General features: G+C 46.4%; 1 protein-coding gene across 1 annotated transcript in view; it reads left to right on the forward strand.

The window, feature by feature from the left end:
- Positions 1–14,514, forward strand: part of otog (otogelin) — a 53,049-nt gene that overhangs the window by 32,781 nt on the left and 5,754 nt on the right. Inside the window, exons 34-54 of the mRNA XM_053425615.1 lie at positions 1,781–2,059; positions 2,356–2,473; positions 2,711–2,790; positions 3,004–5,738; positions 6,103–6,280; positions 6,391–6,542; positions 6,614–6,703; positions 6,803–6,983; positions 7,180–7,400; positions 7,755–7,893; positions 9,228–9,416; positions 9,629–9,838; positions 9,929–10,033; positions 11,725–11,829; positions 11,913–12,017; positions 12,531–12,629; positions 12,888–12,928; positions 13,119–13,194; positions 13,327–13,505; positions 13,591–13,695; positions 13,809–13,928. Of these exons, the coding sequence (XP_053281590.1) occupies positions 1,781–2,059; positions 2,356–2,473; positions 2,711–2,790; positions 3,004–5,738; positions 6,103–6,280; positions 6,391–6,542; positions 6,614–6,703; positions 6,803–6,983; positions 7,180–7,400; positions 7,755–7,893; positions 9,228–9,416; positions 9,629–9,838; positions 9,929–10,033; positions 11,725–11,829; positions 11,913–12,017; positions 12,531–12,629; positions 12,888–12,928; positions 13,119–13,194; positions 13,327–13,505; positions 13,591–13,695; positions 13,809–13,928 (5,507 nt within the window). The remainder of the gene's footprint in view (positions 1–1,780; positions 2,060–2,355; positions 2,474–2,710; positions 2,791–3,003; positions 5,739–6,102; positions 6,281–6,390; positions 6,543–6,613; positions 6,704–6,802; positions 6,984–7,179; positions 7,401–7,754; positions 7,894–9,227; positions 9,417–9,628; positions 9,839–9,928; positions 10,034–11,724; positions 11,830–11,912; positions 12,018–12,530; positions 12,630–12,887; positions 12,929–13,118; positions 13,195–13,326; positions 13,506–13,590; positions 13,696–13,808; positions 13,929–14,514) is intronic.

Consider the following 14,514-nt stretch of genomic DNA (forward strand, 5'->3'; position numbering starts at 1 on the left):
AGGTTATTGTTTCTGGAGCCCGGGGGGAAGCTGCTCAGCTCTAATCTGTAAAGTTAGTAAATCCAAACCCAGAAATCTTGGTCAAGTCATGAACTGTAATCTTAACTTAGACAGCCACATTAAGTCAAATTCAGCTTATTACCACCTTAAAATCATATCGAGGATTAAAGGAGTTGTTTAAAAACCAGTTGACTGTAATGGTGTGTTGACAGGTCTGCTGCAGCCTTCCTATTATTATATTTAACACATTGTTTTAATTTATCTATTCACCTCCTTAATTTCTTTCTAAAATCTTCTTCTTTGTCATTGTTGATGTTGTTTTTACATTTTGTTGTACCTGATGAAAGACCCTTTACATTCAGTGGCTTTGGGGCAACATGTGGTGAATGGATTCATTTTCCTTTTGCTCTGTTTTTGGTCTCCACCTCCTCCTGAGGGGAAATGTCAAAGTCATTAGCTGCTAAATGCTGGACTGTGTTCAGGAGCTGGTGTCTAGCTGGGTCCGTCTGCTGTTTATCAGAAAAACAGCTGCCTGATGTCACTTGAAACGGTTGATGAGCTCAAAACAATGAGTTTAAAGACGCTGAACCACATTCCAGATGTAGACTTCCATCTTATAACTGCATCTTACCACAGTGTTTGGAATGATTTGAACGCCCCAGTGGAAACACCTGAATGGAATAGATGGACTCCCAGTGGCTGACGGGTTCAGAGATCAGGCTGCCGAATGCTAATGTAGCAACCTGAGCTACAGACCGGTCAGAAAGCCGAGACGCCCTGAAACAAGCTGCTCTGTTTGCTGCACGTTGCTGCTGCTCTCTGCAAGAGGAATCAAGACACATTCTTGATTCCTTCACACACATATTATGTCATTGTTTTCTGAGGGTTCACACAAGATGACACAGACAAATTCAGGAACAAAAACAAATGTATAATTCAGGGTTAAAGTCCTCATTACTCCCGGGTCAAATGACTTTGCAGTGGACACAGGTTTTTATTGTCTTCTGCTCCAATCGGCAGTGATGGAAGAAAACATTGTGTGATGTTGAACATGACGCACCGTGAACAGTACAGAAAAATAAAACTCCTCTTCTGGCAGTGGGGAAATAGTTAATCTAATTTTTTTAGGCTAACCAATTCTATAATTCCTAAATTACATTTTTTATATACCTGGTAATTCTGGTGTAAAAGAGGAGGAGACTTTTTCTGTCACTGTTCCTGTGATAATTAGTTTATATTGGAGTAGATGCTGATACCAATTCTAGAAAGTAAATAATCTTCGATACAGATATGAATCGAGTATTAATTAAGAAAATAAACACACACTTTATTATATAAAACAATAATGCAAATTTTTTCTATATTGCTTATTCTGTAAAGTAAAAGTTTAACATAAATGCTGATGGTGATATGTCTGTGAAAGACTCATGTTGGCCAAACGATAAATCAGTGAGGCTCCACCTACTTTCTTTGCTCCTGATATCAATTCACAGCATTTAAGAATAATACCATTAATACATAGAAATTCAAATAAATCAACAGTGTTGTCAAAGCGTTTTTCAGTTTTACTTTCACAACCTGCAGCTTCAACCTTGTTTCCATCGACCTCCATCATGAGTTAAACTTTGTGTAGAGGAGCATCAGGAAGTATAATGTTGCTTTTTATGTAAATAGACAACTGTTTGTTTGACTGTGAATATGAGGCAGATACACTTGTGTTTCTTGTCCGCTCGCCTTCTTCATGGCGCTCTGTTGAATCATTTCATTATCGTCTACGCAGACACATCACGGGTTTCCTTTGAGGCGGCCCACAGACCCAACTACTTCCTGTATGCGAGCCCCAGCGGCCAGGTGAGGCTGGCCAAGTGGGAGGAGAGCGAGGCATTCTGGGACTGGGCCACCTTTGTTCTCCACAGGAACACCTGGGTCCCCGGCTACGACTCGCTGGAGTCCCACGCCAAACCCGGCTTCTTCCTGCACACCATGCTGCTTCGCGTCCACCTGCTGAAATACAGACACGCCGACACTTACCGCAAGGCCACGCTCTTCAGACTGACAGGTCGGCAGCACTCAAATTACCAATGTGCAGTGAACGCATCATAACTCCACCAAAAGTCAGCCTGTTCTCAAATTATAATCCTGAATTTTTTAAAAGTCTCCTTAGATGTCTTTCAGTTTGGCTTTTCATCAATTTGCAATTAACAAAATCTCAAAAAGCAAAAGATTTGATTTATTATTGAAAAAGTATTGATGTGATGCAAGTTGAACAGAGAACATGAACAAACTAAGATGAAGAATATTATGTTTTCATACTGAATCTTGAAATGAAAATGTAAAATGTCGGTTCTTTTTCAGGCCCAAACCCAGAATCTCCACCTCGTCCTCAGTGTCAGTGGAGGTACGACTCCTGCGTCATCCCCTGCTTCAGGACCTGCAGCGACCCGGAGGCCGAAGCCTGCGTCACCATCCCACAGTGAGACCTTTGAGCTCCTAACTACAACAATATTAACAACTGCACTAAAATCTCCCAAAACCTCAATATCCTAACACAATGACATATAAAAATAGAAAAATATAGATAAATAAAATGAAGTAACATCACAGGTCAGAGCATCATTTTGTTCGGAGAACCCTGAATAAATCAAAACAAGTCTCTTTGAGATTTGTTTGAGTTTTCATTTCATATATAACCCTGTGTTGCTGTCTGTAGAGTGGAGGGGTGCCTTCCTGTCTGCCCCCCCCACATGGTTCTGGACGAGGTCACCCGTCGTTGTGTTTATGTGGAAGACTGTGAGTATCCTCTGCTTGATTTCAGTTATTCATTTGAATTCATACAGAAACTAGCATGTTGATGCAGAATATCTTGCTGCTCCTGCTTCATGAGTGAAAGGCAAACTCCACGTAAACAGAATTACGTAGACGTTTTCCAGAGTTCCTGTCTGAAATCTTTTTTGCAACAGCCTCAGTGCTGCTGTAACATATTTCTCTATTGTTTTGTTTCAGGTATTAAAGCCCCTGTTGTTGTGCAGCCCGTAACACCACCCGCTGCTCAGCTGACCTCTGCTGCCTCCACCTTCACCGTGAAGACCACTGTCCCCACTGAGTCCTCCGCTCCTCCACATGAATCTCCAACCACTAAAGTCACCACAGTTTCTCCTGCTGTCGACACACAGACCCTTTCCACTATGGCCCCACCCGCCCCTGATGAGCCAACCCGACCAGTCACCGCTACTCCTGAACCATCCAGAACAGCAGGACCTCTGGCTTCCCCAACAGCACCCCCTGCTGTCAGGCCAGGGGTTGTGACGTTGACTGTCAGAGAGACCGAGGCCCCTCCCACCACTGTGACAGGTATAACAACATGGGCGCACGAGGCACTGAGCTCCACCGTCAAGCCCTCCAGTCTCAGCACGTCCAGGACAAGCATCGCTCCGTTTGCCATCACCGCTCTGTTCTGGATCACTTCCTCCACCAAAGCCACGGACTCCCCTGAGCCACTGGTCACCACCACTGCCGCGACTCTGCAGCCGACTGCACCCGCAGCGCCAACCACGACCTCCATCGTGGGGCAAACCAGCACCACCACTAGCAGCCGCCCTTTCTCTGTTGTCACACACTCAACCAAAGAGACCACAGAGGCTACAACACATTCAGCAGCTGTTACTCCGACTGTAACAGCTTCCAGTCCCGCTCCGATCTCAGAGACATCTGCAGTCACAGGCAGAACCATGGCTCCCAGTGTGGCCACCACAGCGTCCACATACGCCCCCACAAAGATGGTAACAGAGGAGAGACTTCCTCCAACAACAACCACACCGATCCCGCCTGGGTCACCAAGCGCAGCATTCACAACCACATCACCACTCTCGACGTCTCCTCCTGTCGAAACAGAAACTGTGTCTTTGCCCACGGCAACTTCAGCAGAGACCACAGAATCGGGAAAGCCAGTGGCACCGTTTACTACCAGTCAAACAACACAACATCTAACACCAGGAACGACAACACAGAGTCTTACCACAACTAAGATTGAGTCTACCCCCCCTCCAGATCTTACAACCTCTCCCACATCAACCCCTGAGTCGCCAACAACAACCCAACTCCATGTAGCAGTGACTAAAACTGCAACATCTTCTCCGACCTCAGCTGCTGCAGCCTGGAGGACGACGACAGCGAAAGTTGACGTACCTGAGGCTACAGTTTCTGAAAAACCTGCAGCTAGAACACCTGCACCTCCATCTCCAGAGGTTACAGACATGACAGCTTCTCCTGCGTCCCCCTCCACAGTCTACACTGAGAGAACCTCCTGGTCCGCTGCTGTCCCGACCACAGAGAGACCCACTCACATCACTTTTCCAAGATCGTCAGAGGCTCCAGAAACATCCACCATGTCCACGGTTCCTCATATCACAACAAAACCAACTGCAATGCTAGTGTCTCATACCGAAACCACGACTGCACCAACGACAGAGAGCTTTGTTCATCCTGGAACTAGCCTGCGGACCTCCGAGCAATGGCATCCCACCCATCAGGAGACCTCCTCCACCTCAGTCCTCAGCCCGACAGTGACAATTACACCAGAGTTCACTTCTGAACCTGTTGTCTATGTGGTCACTTCCACCAAAACTACAGAACTACCTTATCCTGCTGTAACGCCAACAAAGCCGGTGGTCACTATTGCTACGTCAGCGGCTGTCACAACCTCCGCTGCCCAAACTACAACCTCAACTGAAGAAATAGCCACTACCACAACCAGGATACTGTTTACACCTCCATCACCTGCACCTGGTGCACCTGCGACGCCCCTCGCAACAGCTCCTACAACAGCGCCACCAGGTGATGTCACCACCGAGCCGAGACCTGTTGTCTTCCAGCCATTAACAGAATCGACGCATCCAGTGACGGGAAGAGTGGAGGTGTCAACAACAGCAGCAACCAGGCTGCCTCCATCTTGGTCACCGCTGCAGACAACTACGTCGGCAGCTCCACGGACGACAACATTTTCAGACAAAGTCACCACCCGTTTGGTGTCCACCGCAAGGGCTACACCCGCTACAACTGCTTCGATCATATCACGGACGACGACCCCCAGGACAACACCAAGAGTCCCTGTGACAGCAAGAGTCACCCCAAGGATCACAGTGACCGAGCGGTCAACAGTCAGGCCACACACTGCAAGGGTTACCATAGCAACAAGGCCCCCAACAGTGACCGTCAGATCGACCACTCTCGGGCCGCCGACTGTCGCACCAAGCCCCGGCACAACAACCACGTCAGCAGTGCCGTCTGCAAGCGTTGCAACATCGACCGAGTCTCTCACCACAGTGAGCATGACAAAGCTTGACAACACGACCGCAGCAGTTACCGGCCCGACCACCATCATCCCCCGACCGCCGGCTCCTACTCTAACAACGGTCACAGAATATACTGCCGTCTCCACGATGACCAGCAGCGAGCCAATCACATCTGAGAAAACTCAGATGACCAAAGAGACTGAAGCGTCACCACCCACATCCCAACCAGGGCTTCCGCCAACTGACGAGCTCGTCTCCACCCAGGAGCCGGGGATAACCTCTCCTGCTGCGACGACACTCCTAACAGCCACCAGGGTCCAAACTACTGAGTCGGACAAAGTGGGTCAGACCAGTCCAGGGTCAACAGCATCTCCTGCACCTGCAACGACCAGACACACGGCGGAGGGCTCAACGGCTGAGGCTGTTGCACCAATGAGGATGTGCAGCGTGGGTTCACTTATTACACATCCACCTTTCAGTCGCACAGAATTCTAACATATAAGTTCTACGATTAACTTTATATATTTGTATGTGTTTGTTCCTGTTTACAAGCAAAGAAATCAAGGAAGGAACATTTTTAAAGCTAAATTCCATAATAAAAGCCACAACTGCAGCTTTAATCAAGATATTTTATAAAGCAGCAGCCAGTTACTTCCTCTATTTTACAGAGTAGATGCATTTATTAATATCACACACTAACCTTCTTGAGCAAATGGACACTTGACGATATCGGTCGTATATAAAGATACAGACGGTGCAATACAATTTTGCCAGAAACTGGTTTTCAGTTTTTGATTTTGTTTCCATCCAGCCTCCGTACGCAGAGATCGTTGACGAATGCACAAAGTACATCTGCGTGAACAACCAGCTCGTCCTGTTCAACAAATCTCAGAGCTGTCCCTTTACCTCCGAACCCCCGAACTGTGGCCTGCTCGGCTTCGCCATCATGGTCAATGGAGACAAGTGCTGCCCTCAGTGGGACTGTCCATGTGAGAAAAACCAACTACTCCATCTCTGTGTTTCCAGCTGATATTTCATGGATGTTGCAGATTCACTTTTACCTGCTTTTGTTTTTTTCTTCAATTTCTTGATGTTACAGGTCGCTGCTCGATGTTTCCGGACTTGAATGTGATCACGTTTGATGGGAACAGTGTTGCCATCTACAAGGCTGCCTCATACGTTGTGACCCAGCTGCCCAACGAGACCGTCAGCGTCCTGGTTCAGGAGTGTCCGGCGGACTCTGAGTCGCTGGTAAGTCGACTTCCCTGGTTCCCTCAAAGCGATGGAGACATAAGTCACTGATTTCCTTCTCTTTTCTCAAGCTCCTCTGGAATTTCACCAACCTCTGTCTGGTGGCGTTAAACATCACACATAAGTCCAACCACATCGTCATCAACCGGCTGCAGAGGAGGGTAAGAGACGCGTCCTTCTTATCCTGACTTTTACTGTTTTCGTATCTTACTTGTCACACGAGCAGGTTAAACCTCTGAGCCGCTCTATGCCTCCTTCAGCTTTACGTCAATTCCCGATACGCCAAACCCCGTTTCAAGAAGTATGGCTTCGAGATCTACGACACAGGAAACATGTACCTGATCCGCAGCCCGGCCGGTCTGAAGCTGCAGTGGTATCACAGCACCGGGATGATGGTGATCGACAGCTCCAGCAACAAGCTTCCTACCATGGGCCTCTGTGGTAAGAGAAATCGAGCTCCTGCACAAATTTGATTGCTTCAGCTCTCTTTGAAACACCAGTCTGGGTCGCATGTTGTACACAGCAGAATCCCTGATTGTTCAGTTACAACAGCTACAACAGCCATTTGTCACAATCAGTGATTGTCACATCCTTTATGAGAGATTTTAATGTTGTGTTTGTGTGACACCCGCCTCAGGTTTCTGTGACGGAGACCCAACCAACGACCTGACTTTGGCCAACGGCACCACGTTGGGCGTGAGCGAGGATCCGGCTCTTTTCATCGACAGCTGGCAGGTTCCCAACACAACCAGCTACATCAGCCACAGCCGCCGCCGCGAGCTCAACTGCTCGACCAGCGACTGCTCCGTATGCATGGACATGCTGCAGAACCACCACTTCTCCTCTTGCCACGCCTTCGTACGTGTTCACCCATCTACGGGCCGGTTTCTGGTCTCAATAGTTTCTCAGCCTGATCACAAACTAAACTCAAGTTCTGTCTGAAACACAGGGAAGGTTCTATATTCTTACAGGGTGAAAAAAGAACAAATTCTTTACATATATATGATATAAAACAATCATTAAATAATAAAATACGTTAAATAAATGGACATTTTATTTCAACCATTTCCCTTTTGTCCACTCTGACCTGTCGTTGGTAAAACAAGTGTTTGACGAATTACAAGCAAAAATAAATGATTGATTTTACTGTGATCAATTATGATGACCAATGTGTTTAGATAAAAAGCATTTTTATTCTTTCTTGGTTTTTAGGTCCCGCCCAGCACTTTTTGTGAGGTCTGGGTCCGAGATGCAGAGTACGTCAACAACCAGTGTGTGGCGCTGGCTGCATATGTGGCCTTGTGTCACAAATTTAACATCTGCATCGAGTGGAGGAGTCCGGATCGCTGTCGTAAGTTTCAGTGAAACAACGGAAGAGCTGCTGTTTGAGCTCCTGAGTGAATGAAGGAAAAACGACTGGACCACAATGTTGCAGCCTGTTAAAACTCTTTAAAATTTAAAATGTCTACACTAGAATATACTAAAAGTTTGAACAAAATGTTGGCTCCAAGGCCGCAGATCTACTTGCTTTGAACTGCGTGTCGACCTCACGGCGCTGGTCGTGCATGTCCTCAGAAATGATCGATACGATTTAAAGGCCTCACAAACATCGTTAATGTCACCGTGATCACTGTTTTTGCCGTGATCAGCAGAAACCACAGGTTCACCTCCCCCTCTGTCACCATGGTTTTTCATTTACAAAATGAAAATCCGAAAGTTCAACCCAGTTTGAGTTCAGTGGTGCGACTCTAGAGGAATAAACCAGAAATATATGGGACTGAAAAGAAAGTGTGTGACTGTGATATTCAGGATAAAAATCAAGTCAACGCCATGAATCCTAGTGACGTCTCTGACGACGTGACAGAGTTCAGCCGTCATCGATGTCTTTATTTACACTTGTGCTTCTTGTTGCGCAAGATTGCATTAAAAGTGATTCCATAAAGTGGTGTGCCTTTGAAAAAAGGTTGCTGTGCTGTTCGAAGCTCTGTGAAGTCGTCTGGCTGGTTTTATGGCTCCTGCCATTGTGTAGCTGTTTCTCAGTTGCTGTTGGAAGTTCTCCGGCAGGTCATCGCGTCGCTGCTTGAAGGTTGGTAGAGCTTGGATTGGAGGAGGTTTCCTTGTCGAGGTGAGCTGGAAGCTGCACCTTTGAGCTCCTCTCGGAGAGAGTATCGGAAAAAGGCTGGACTGCCTTCTCCTCTCGAGGATGGCGTAGAAAGAGAATGAAGAAAGGGAGACCTGGCCTTATATTGGCTTGATGACCTCATAGGTCATGGGGCCCAGAGTGACCAATAGTGATTGACCCTTGTGTCGCCGGTCGGTTTTCATACCTCTGTGTGACGTTGAGGCTCCCTGGGAGACTGAGCTCTGATGGCTCTGGTTTTCTCCAGAACAAAGAAAAGCATGTGGTCAAGGCTATGACTACACATGTAGGCCAAACCGTAGTTCACAAATACCATGTCCCAACATTCTCCTACTGTAACATGTGAAAAATCCCGTTGTAATCACATGTTTATTGTATTTTAAAACACGCACAATCCGGCCAAAGTCGTGTAATAAAGATTGAAGCAAAGTTCTGGACCCTATGACCTGTTTACCTGGAGTGTGATTGATTCATCCTAGCAGCACCACCTTGTGTCTTGTGATGTGATTGCTGCACCGACATGTTTGCGTGTCTCTCCTCCGCAGCCTTTGCGTGTCCCGACACTCTGCGGTATCAGGCCTGTCTGCCGGCGTGCACGTCTCAGTCCTGCCCCAACCACGACTTCGACTCCGACCCCGACCAGTGTTCAGGCCTGACCGAGGGCTGCGTGTGTCCTGAGGGGACGCTGCTCCACCGGCCCTACTCCGCCCTCTGCATCTCACCTGAGAAATGCGGTAAGACTCACATTGGACATCACAAAGTTATGTCATGACGACACAAGGTTGTGAAGAAAATCTGAAAATGAATGAATTATCTTCAGTCTTGATTTGAGTCAGTTTTAAATGTACGAGACCTGTATAATAACCTTTGTTCCTGCAGTCTGCTTCAGTGTTGTCGTCTCACGACCAGTGAACTAGAAATCATGGTGTCATTTGTGCGTCCTCAGCCTGCACCGACAGCTCCGGCGCTCCCCATGCTCACGGCGAGGTGTGGAAGGCCTCGAAGGACGCCTGCTGCATGTACCGCTGCGACAACGACTCCATCGTCCCCTTGGAGTACGACTGCTCCGACGTGGCTGTGCCCGTGTGCCGCAGAGCAGGGGAGGTGATCATCAGCCTGGCTCACGACACCAGCTGCTGCCCACAGAGAGTCTGCGGTGAGGCGGCAAGTTTGAAATGTTCAAACTGAAGAAGTTGGTGTAGAATTAGAAAATCCAATGTTGAAGATGTGATTTCTGGCTCTGCAGTTTGTAACCAGAGCCTGTGTGACCTGGTCCCTCCTGAGTGTAAGTACGGGGAGAAGCTGGTTTCGTACTACAGGCAGGACTCCTGCTGTCCGCACTACGTCTGTGGTGAGTTTCTCTTTCTCCGACTTTTTATTTAGCCTGAATATAAGATGATATTTCTTTCTAGAAGTAACGTCCTAAAAGTATATGATGTGATTTTGTGTTGACAGCACCAGATGTGTTTCTTGGTGACAGAGAGGAGTTGTGTTTTATTTTGAGAGTTTCATTCTGTTTATAGTTTAGCCTGTTGTGCTGCATCGGCCAGTAGGCGGCCATCGGGTGTGTCATCTTACGATACGCGTCAAACATTGTTATTAACAGAACTGCGTCGTACAGCTAGTTACTGATGCAACATATCTTTGGAAAGCTAATATTCTTCTGATTCGACTGATGTAAACCATTAACAAAGTCGACGTCAGTCACCTAAGAATCATCATATTAATCCACAGATCGATAACATTCAAACAAAAACGGTCTTGGTACTTTGCCAAAGGTCCAGACGATCCAATCCAGTAACATAATCAGTCCAAAACACACTATTACATCAAAGAATAGCCACAGTCTGCTGTTGCGTAATCTCAGAGCAGCCAGCAGCTACGTGTAAACTTTGATTTATTTTCCCTTGTAACTCCTGTTCGCATGTAAACACAGCCGCTCTCTTGCTATCAAAATGGTGGCTAGCAGCTCCTATTGGGTTAAGTGGGCTGTCAATCTGAACTTGACCCAATCGGAGCTGGCATGGGCTGTCCACAGCCTACAATAGCCAACTAGATACCTCGTTGACGGCCAGTGCTTGCCCCTCTTCTGACGTGTAAAGACTGAGCCAATTGCAACCGATTGCTCTGATGACTGGCGTATCGTTTAGCCAATGAAATTTCCAACATGCAGATGTGCTGCTTCACAGTCCGTGTTTCGTCCCCAATAAACATGAAAGACGTTTATTTGTCTAAATTTTAAACCATATGACCAGTTTTGTAAAAGTATGATTTTTAGTGTAAAAGTAGCCTTTTTAGCCTGGTTGGTTACCATGGTTACAAAGGGTCCTTTGGAGTCTCCAAATGGCCTTTGTGGAAAACGCCTAAACAAAATGAGGAAAAAAATCTGTAAAATATTCATTTTCTGTGGTATTGTTATCAAATTTGATCATGGGCTAGTCAAGGCTTCATGCTAGGGTCCCATTGTGTTTTCCAGCTCTTAAGTCCCAGCTAGAGTCATCTGCAGGCATCTGTTTACCAACAAATATTCAGGCGAAAATAAAAACCTTCAACTGCTACTACTCAATGCCAGTAGCACTTTCAAAAGCAACCAAGACCATGCATGTACTCCAAATGGTTCAAGAACAGCTTTCAATTTACTTTGGGTATTCCTCAGGCAGGCGTTTTAGGCGAATCTGACCCGCCTCTTAAGAGGTTAGACTTAGTTCAGAGTTAGTTTAACCTGGAGGATGGTGTGATGTGTTTTGTCGCCTCGTTGGAAAGGTCTTCACTGCAGCATTCTGAGAGAGCAGGACAGACTAGATCCCAAAATATGCATTTTACATTAGAGCAGGTGATGTTTATTTCTACATCCGTCATCACAGCATGAATAAAAGAACATTTGTGGAGGCTGTGATTCTAGTTCACCTTGAGACACTAGAACTGTTTCACTGCAGCGTCTCATTGGTGTCGATCTCCTCATTTAACTCTCAGTGAGAAAGTGAAGAAGAGTGTTTCCCAACACGTGGATCTGTTGGATGAATTAGTTTCTGTGTGTTGCAGAGTGTGACCCTGATCTCTGTGAGTCGGAGGTTCCCACCTGCAGAGAGGACCAGACTCTGATCGCCACCAGAGCCGACGGCAGCTGCTGTCTGGCCCACATCTGCAGTCAGTTCACACACACGTCACATCAGCTCCTGTGTTTATGTCCAGTCGTCAGCAGGTTCATTCAAAGTGTGTGTTTCCCGCAGTGTGTTCCTCCTCCTGTCCGGAGACTCCTCCTCTCTGTTGGGACGGGGAGGTGCTGACGGTCGACGGGAACGTCACCGACCGCTGCTGCCCCGCCTACCAGTGTGGTCAGAGCACGCACACACACACACACACACACACCCACACACACACACACAGACAGACAAACACACACACACACACCTTCTAACATTAACACAATAGTGACGTTCCCTCTCCTCTTCCTCCCATGTCATTATTATTTCTCCCTCATGGTAATATATAGGATTCAGTGGTACCATGTATATTTACTTTAAGTGCAGTACTTGCACAAAGTTGTGATTCTTGTACAAGTATGTTCTTTTCATTCTTCTTTTTTGTTTCATATAGGAAAATATGAAAAAAAAGTCGGTGTCTCTGTAATTTCTTGTTTTTCTCAGATACAGATTTATGCAGAAGTTTTGACACGTTTATAATTTTGTTGATTGATGTTTGGATTGAACAGAAGGAAATAAAACCTCTGCAGAATCTCTCTTCAAACATCAAGCCACTCTTATGTCAACATTTTATAAACTTTAATTATAGATAGAAAAGATAATTGTGGGTGTACATGAATAGATTTGTCGTGTGTGTGTGTGCAGTGTGTGAGCCCTACAGGTGTCTTCAGCTCAGTTGTGCTGTTGGGATGTCAGTGTTGTCGACGTCCGGTCCGAGTCGCTGCTGCCCAAACCAAACATGTGGTACGTCACGTGACAGTTCACGATGCATTCAGGTCCCAAACCTCCGTCTGCAAGTCATAGCTTGTTCACCTTATCTTGGTTTTTAAATCAGCTTCAGAGTCGGGTCCTTTTTCTCATAGAAAAGATTGAAATTAGGTTTATATCAGGTCACAGATTTAGTTTATGATGATGCAGAAACTTGAGTTGTTTGTAGACTAAACATCTGAAACATGAAGCTGAAGTGAGGAGATGTCGATCCTGTTTGTTTTCTGCTTCCAGAATGTTCCTGTGAGAAAATCGCTTCCCCAAAATGTGGCCTGGTACGTCCTGACTTTTATAATTCAGTTTGTCTCTTCGCACATATTTTAGTGTATCTATGTATATATAGAACTCTGAGTTTAACATGTAAATTCTGCCTTTTTGTTGATTTTCATGTTTGAACCTGAATAAAGAAAATCTGTCACAAGCTTGAATGTTGTGTTCTAAGCTCTTTGTCCTCGTGCTCTGCAGGGAGAGGCCGCTCAGCTGGACCGGGCCTTCCTGTCCGACCCACAGAACCAGTGCTCCTGCAAAAGATACAAGTGTGGTGAGAAATGATTTAAGATGTAGAAACAACATGAGCAACAAAAAGGTTATTTCTGCCAGTTTCCATTAGAAAGTGCATCTACTGCCGCTCTGTCCACCATGACCTCTGACCTCTACCTGTGTGTGTGGTTAGTGCGCGAGGCGGTGTGTGTGTTCGGCGAGCGGGGGGTGCTGCGGCCAGGCCAGACTCTGGTGGAGCACGGGGACGACGGCCTGTGTCACAGCCGGCAGTGCAGCCGCAGCCTCGACCCGGCGAGCGGCTTCCACCTGCTCCGCACCTCCAGCATCAACTGCTCCACCCACTGCCAGCCGGTGAGACCCCCCCCCCCCTCTGCAGAGACCCTGCAGCCTCTTCTGGTTCTGTTATTTCACTCTGAAATGTTTGCACGTGTTTCAGAATCAGATCTACGTCCCTCCCAAAGACCAGTCGACATGTTGTGGTGCTTGTAAGAACATTTCTTGCCTCTATGAACATGAGAACGGGACGGTGGCGCTCTATAAGGTAGGAGGTACTTTTCAAAGGAGTTTAAAACTTTATTTTGTAGTTACTAAAGGTGATTATATATTTGATGTCAAGTTTTCAGAAACTTGTTGATGATGTGTGTGTGTTTTCAGCCGGGGAAATCCTGGGTGTGGAACTGTGTGAAGTTCGACTGCAGAGACACTTTGTCCGGACCCACACTCATCTCCTACTCCTTCAGCTGCCCCCCCTTCAATGAGACCGAGTGTATGAAGGTCAGACACACACAGGCACACACAGAGACACACACACACACACACACTCACAGTCATGCTTTCCTCCTGACCAGTGTTGTGCAATAATGCTTTAAAAGTGATACCATAAAATGGTGTGCCTTTCGGCATTCAATAAATTTGGTTATCAAACTAAAATATAAAATATTAACATTTAAAATATTAATATTAAATCATAACTTCAATTAGTTAAAGTTACCTCGGGGCACCACCCCTCAAAGGAAGGGACAAGATAGCCAATTTATTGATTAAGTCTCATAAAAGTACTAACTACAAATTTGGAACTCTTATAACTATAATCATATTTACCATCTAGATAGTTAGCTAAGTTGAAGGATATGGAGTTCTTGACAGTGTAGAGGTTGGCAAAATTCACAAGCTACACAGCAGCAGCTAGCTTCCCCCCCAGCTTCCACACACAGTCAGCAGGGACTCCCTGTACTAACTACTACCAAGTGTTTGCTTCTAACTTGTCGGTGTTTGACAAACAGTGTCATGATAGCTGTGGAATTAAAGTCGTGACAGCGGGTTTTTGCGCTGTTACCACCGCAGTTAGCATGGTGGCTAG

This window comes from Pleuronectes platessa, chromosome 1 (genome assembly GCF_947347685.1).
Source record: "Pleuronectes platessa chromosome 1, fPlePla1.1, whole genome shotgun sequence".
In the NCBI taxonomy this organism is placed as follows: Eukaryota; Metazoa; Chordata; class Actinopteri; order Pleuronectiformes; family Pleuronectidae; genus Pleuronectes; species Pleuronectes platessa.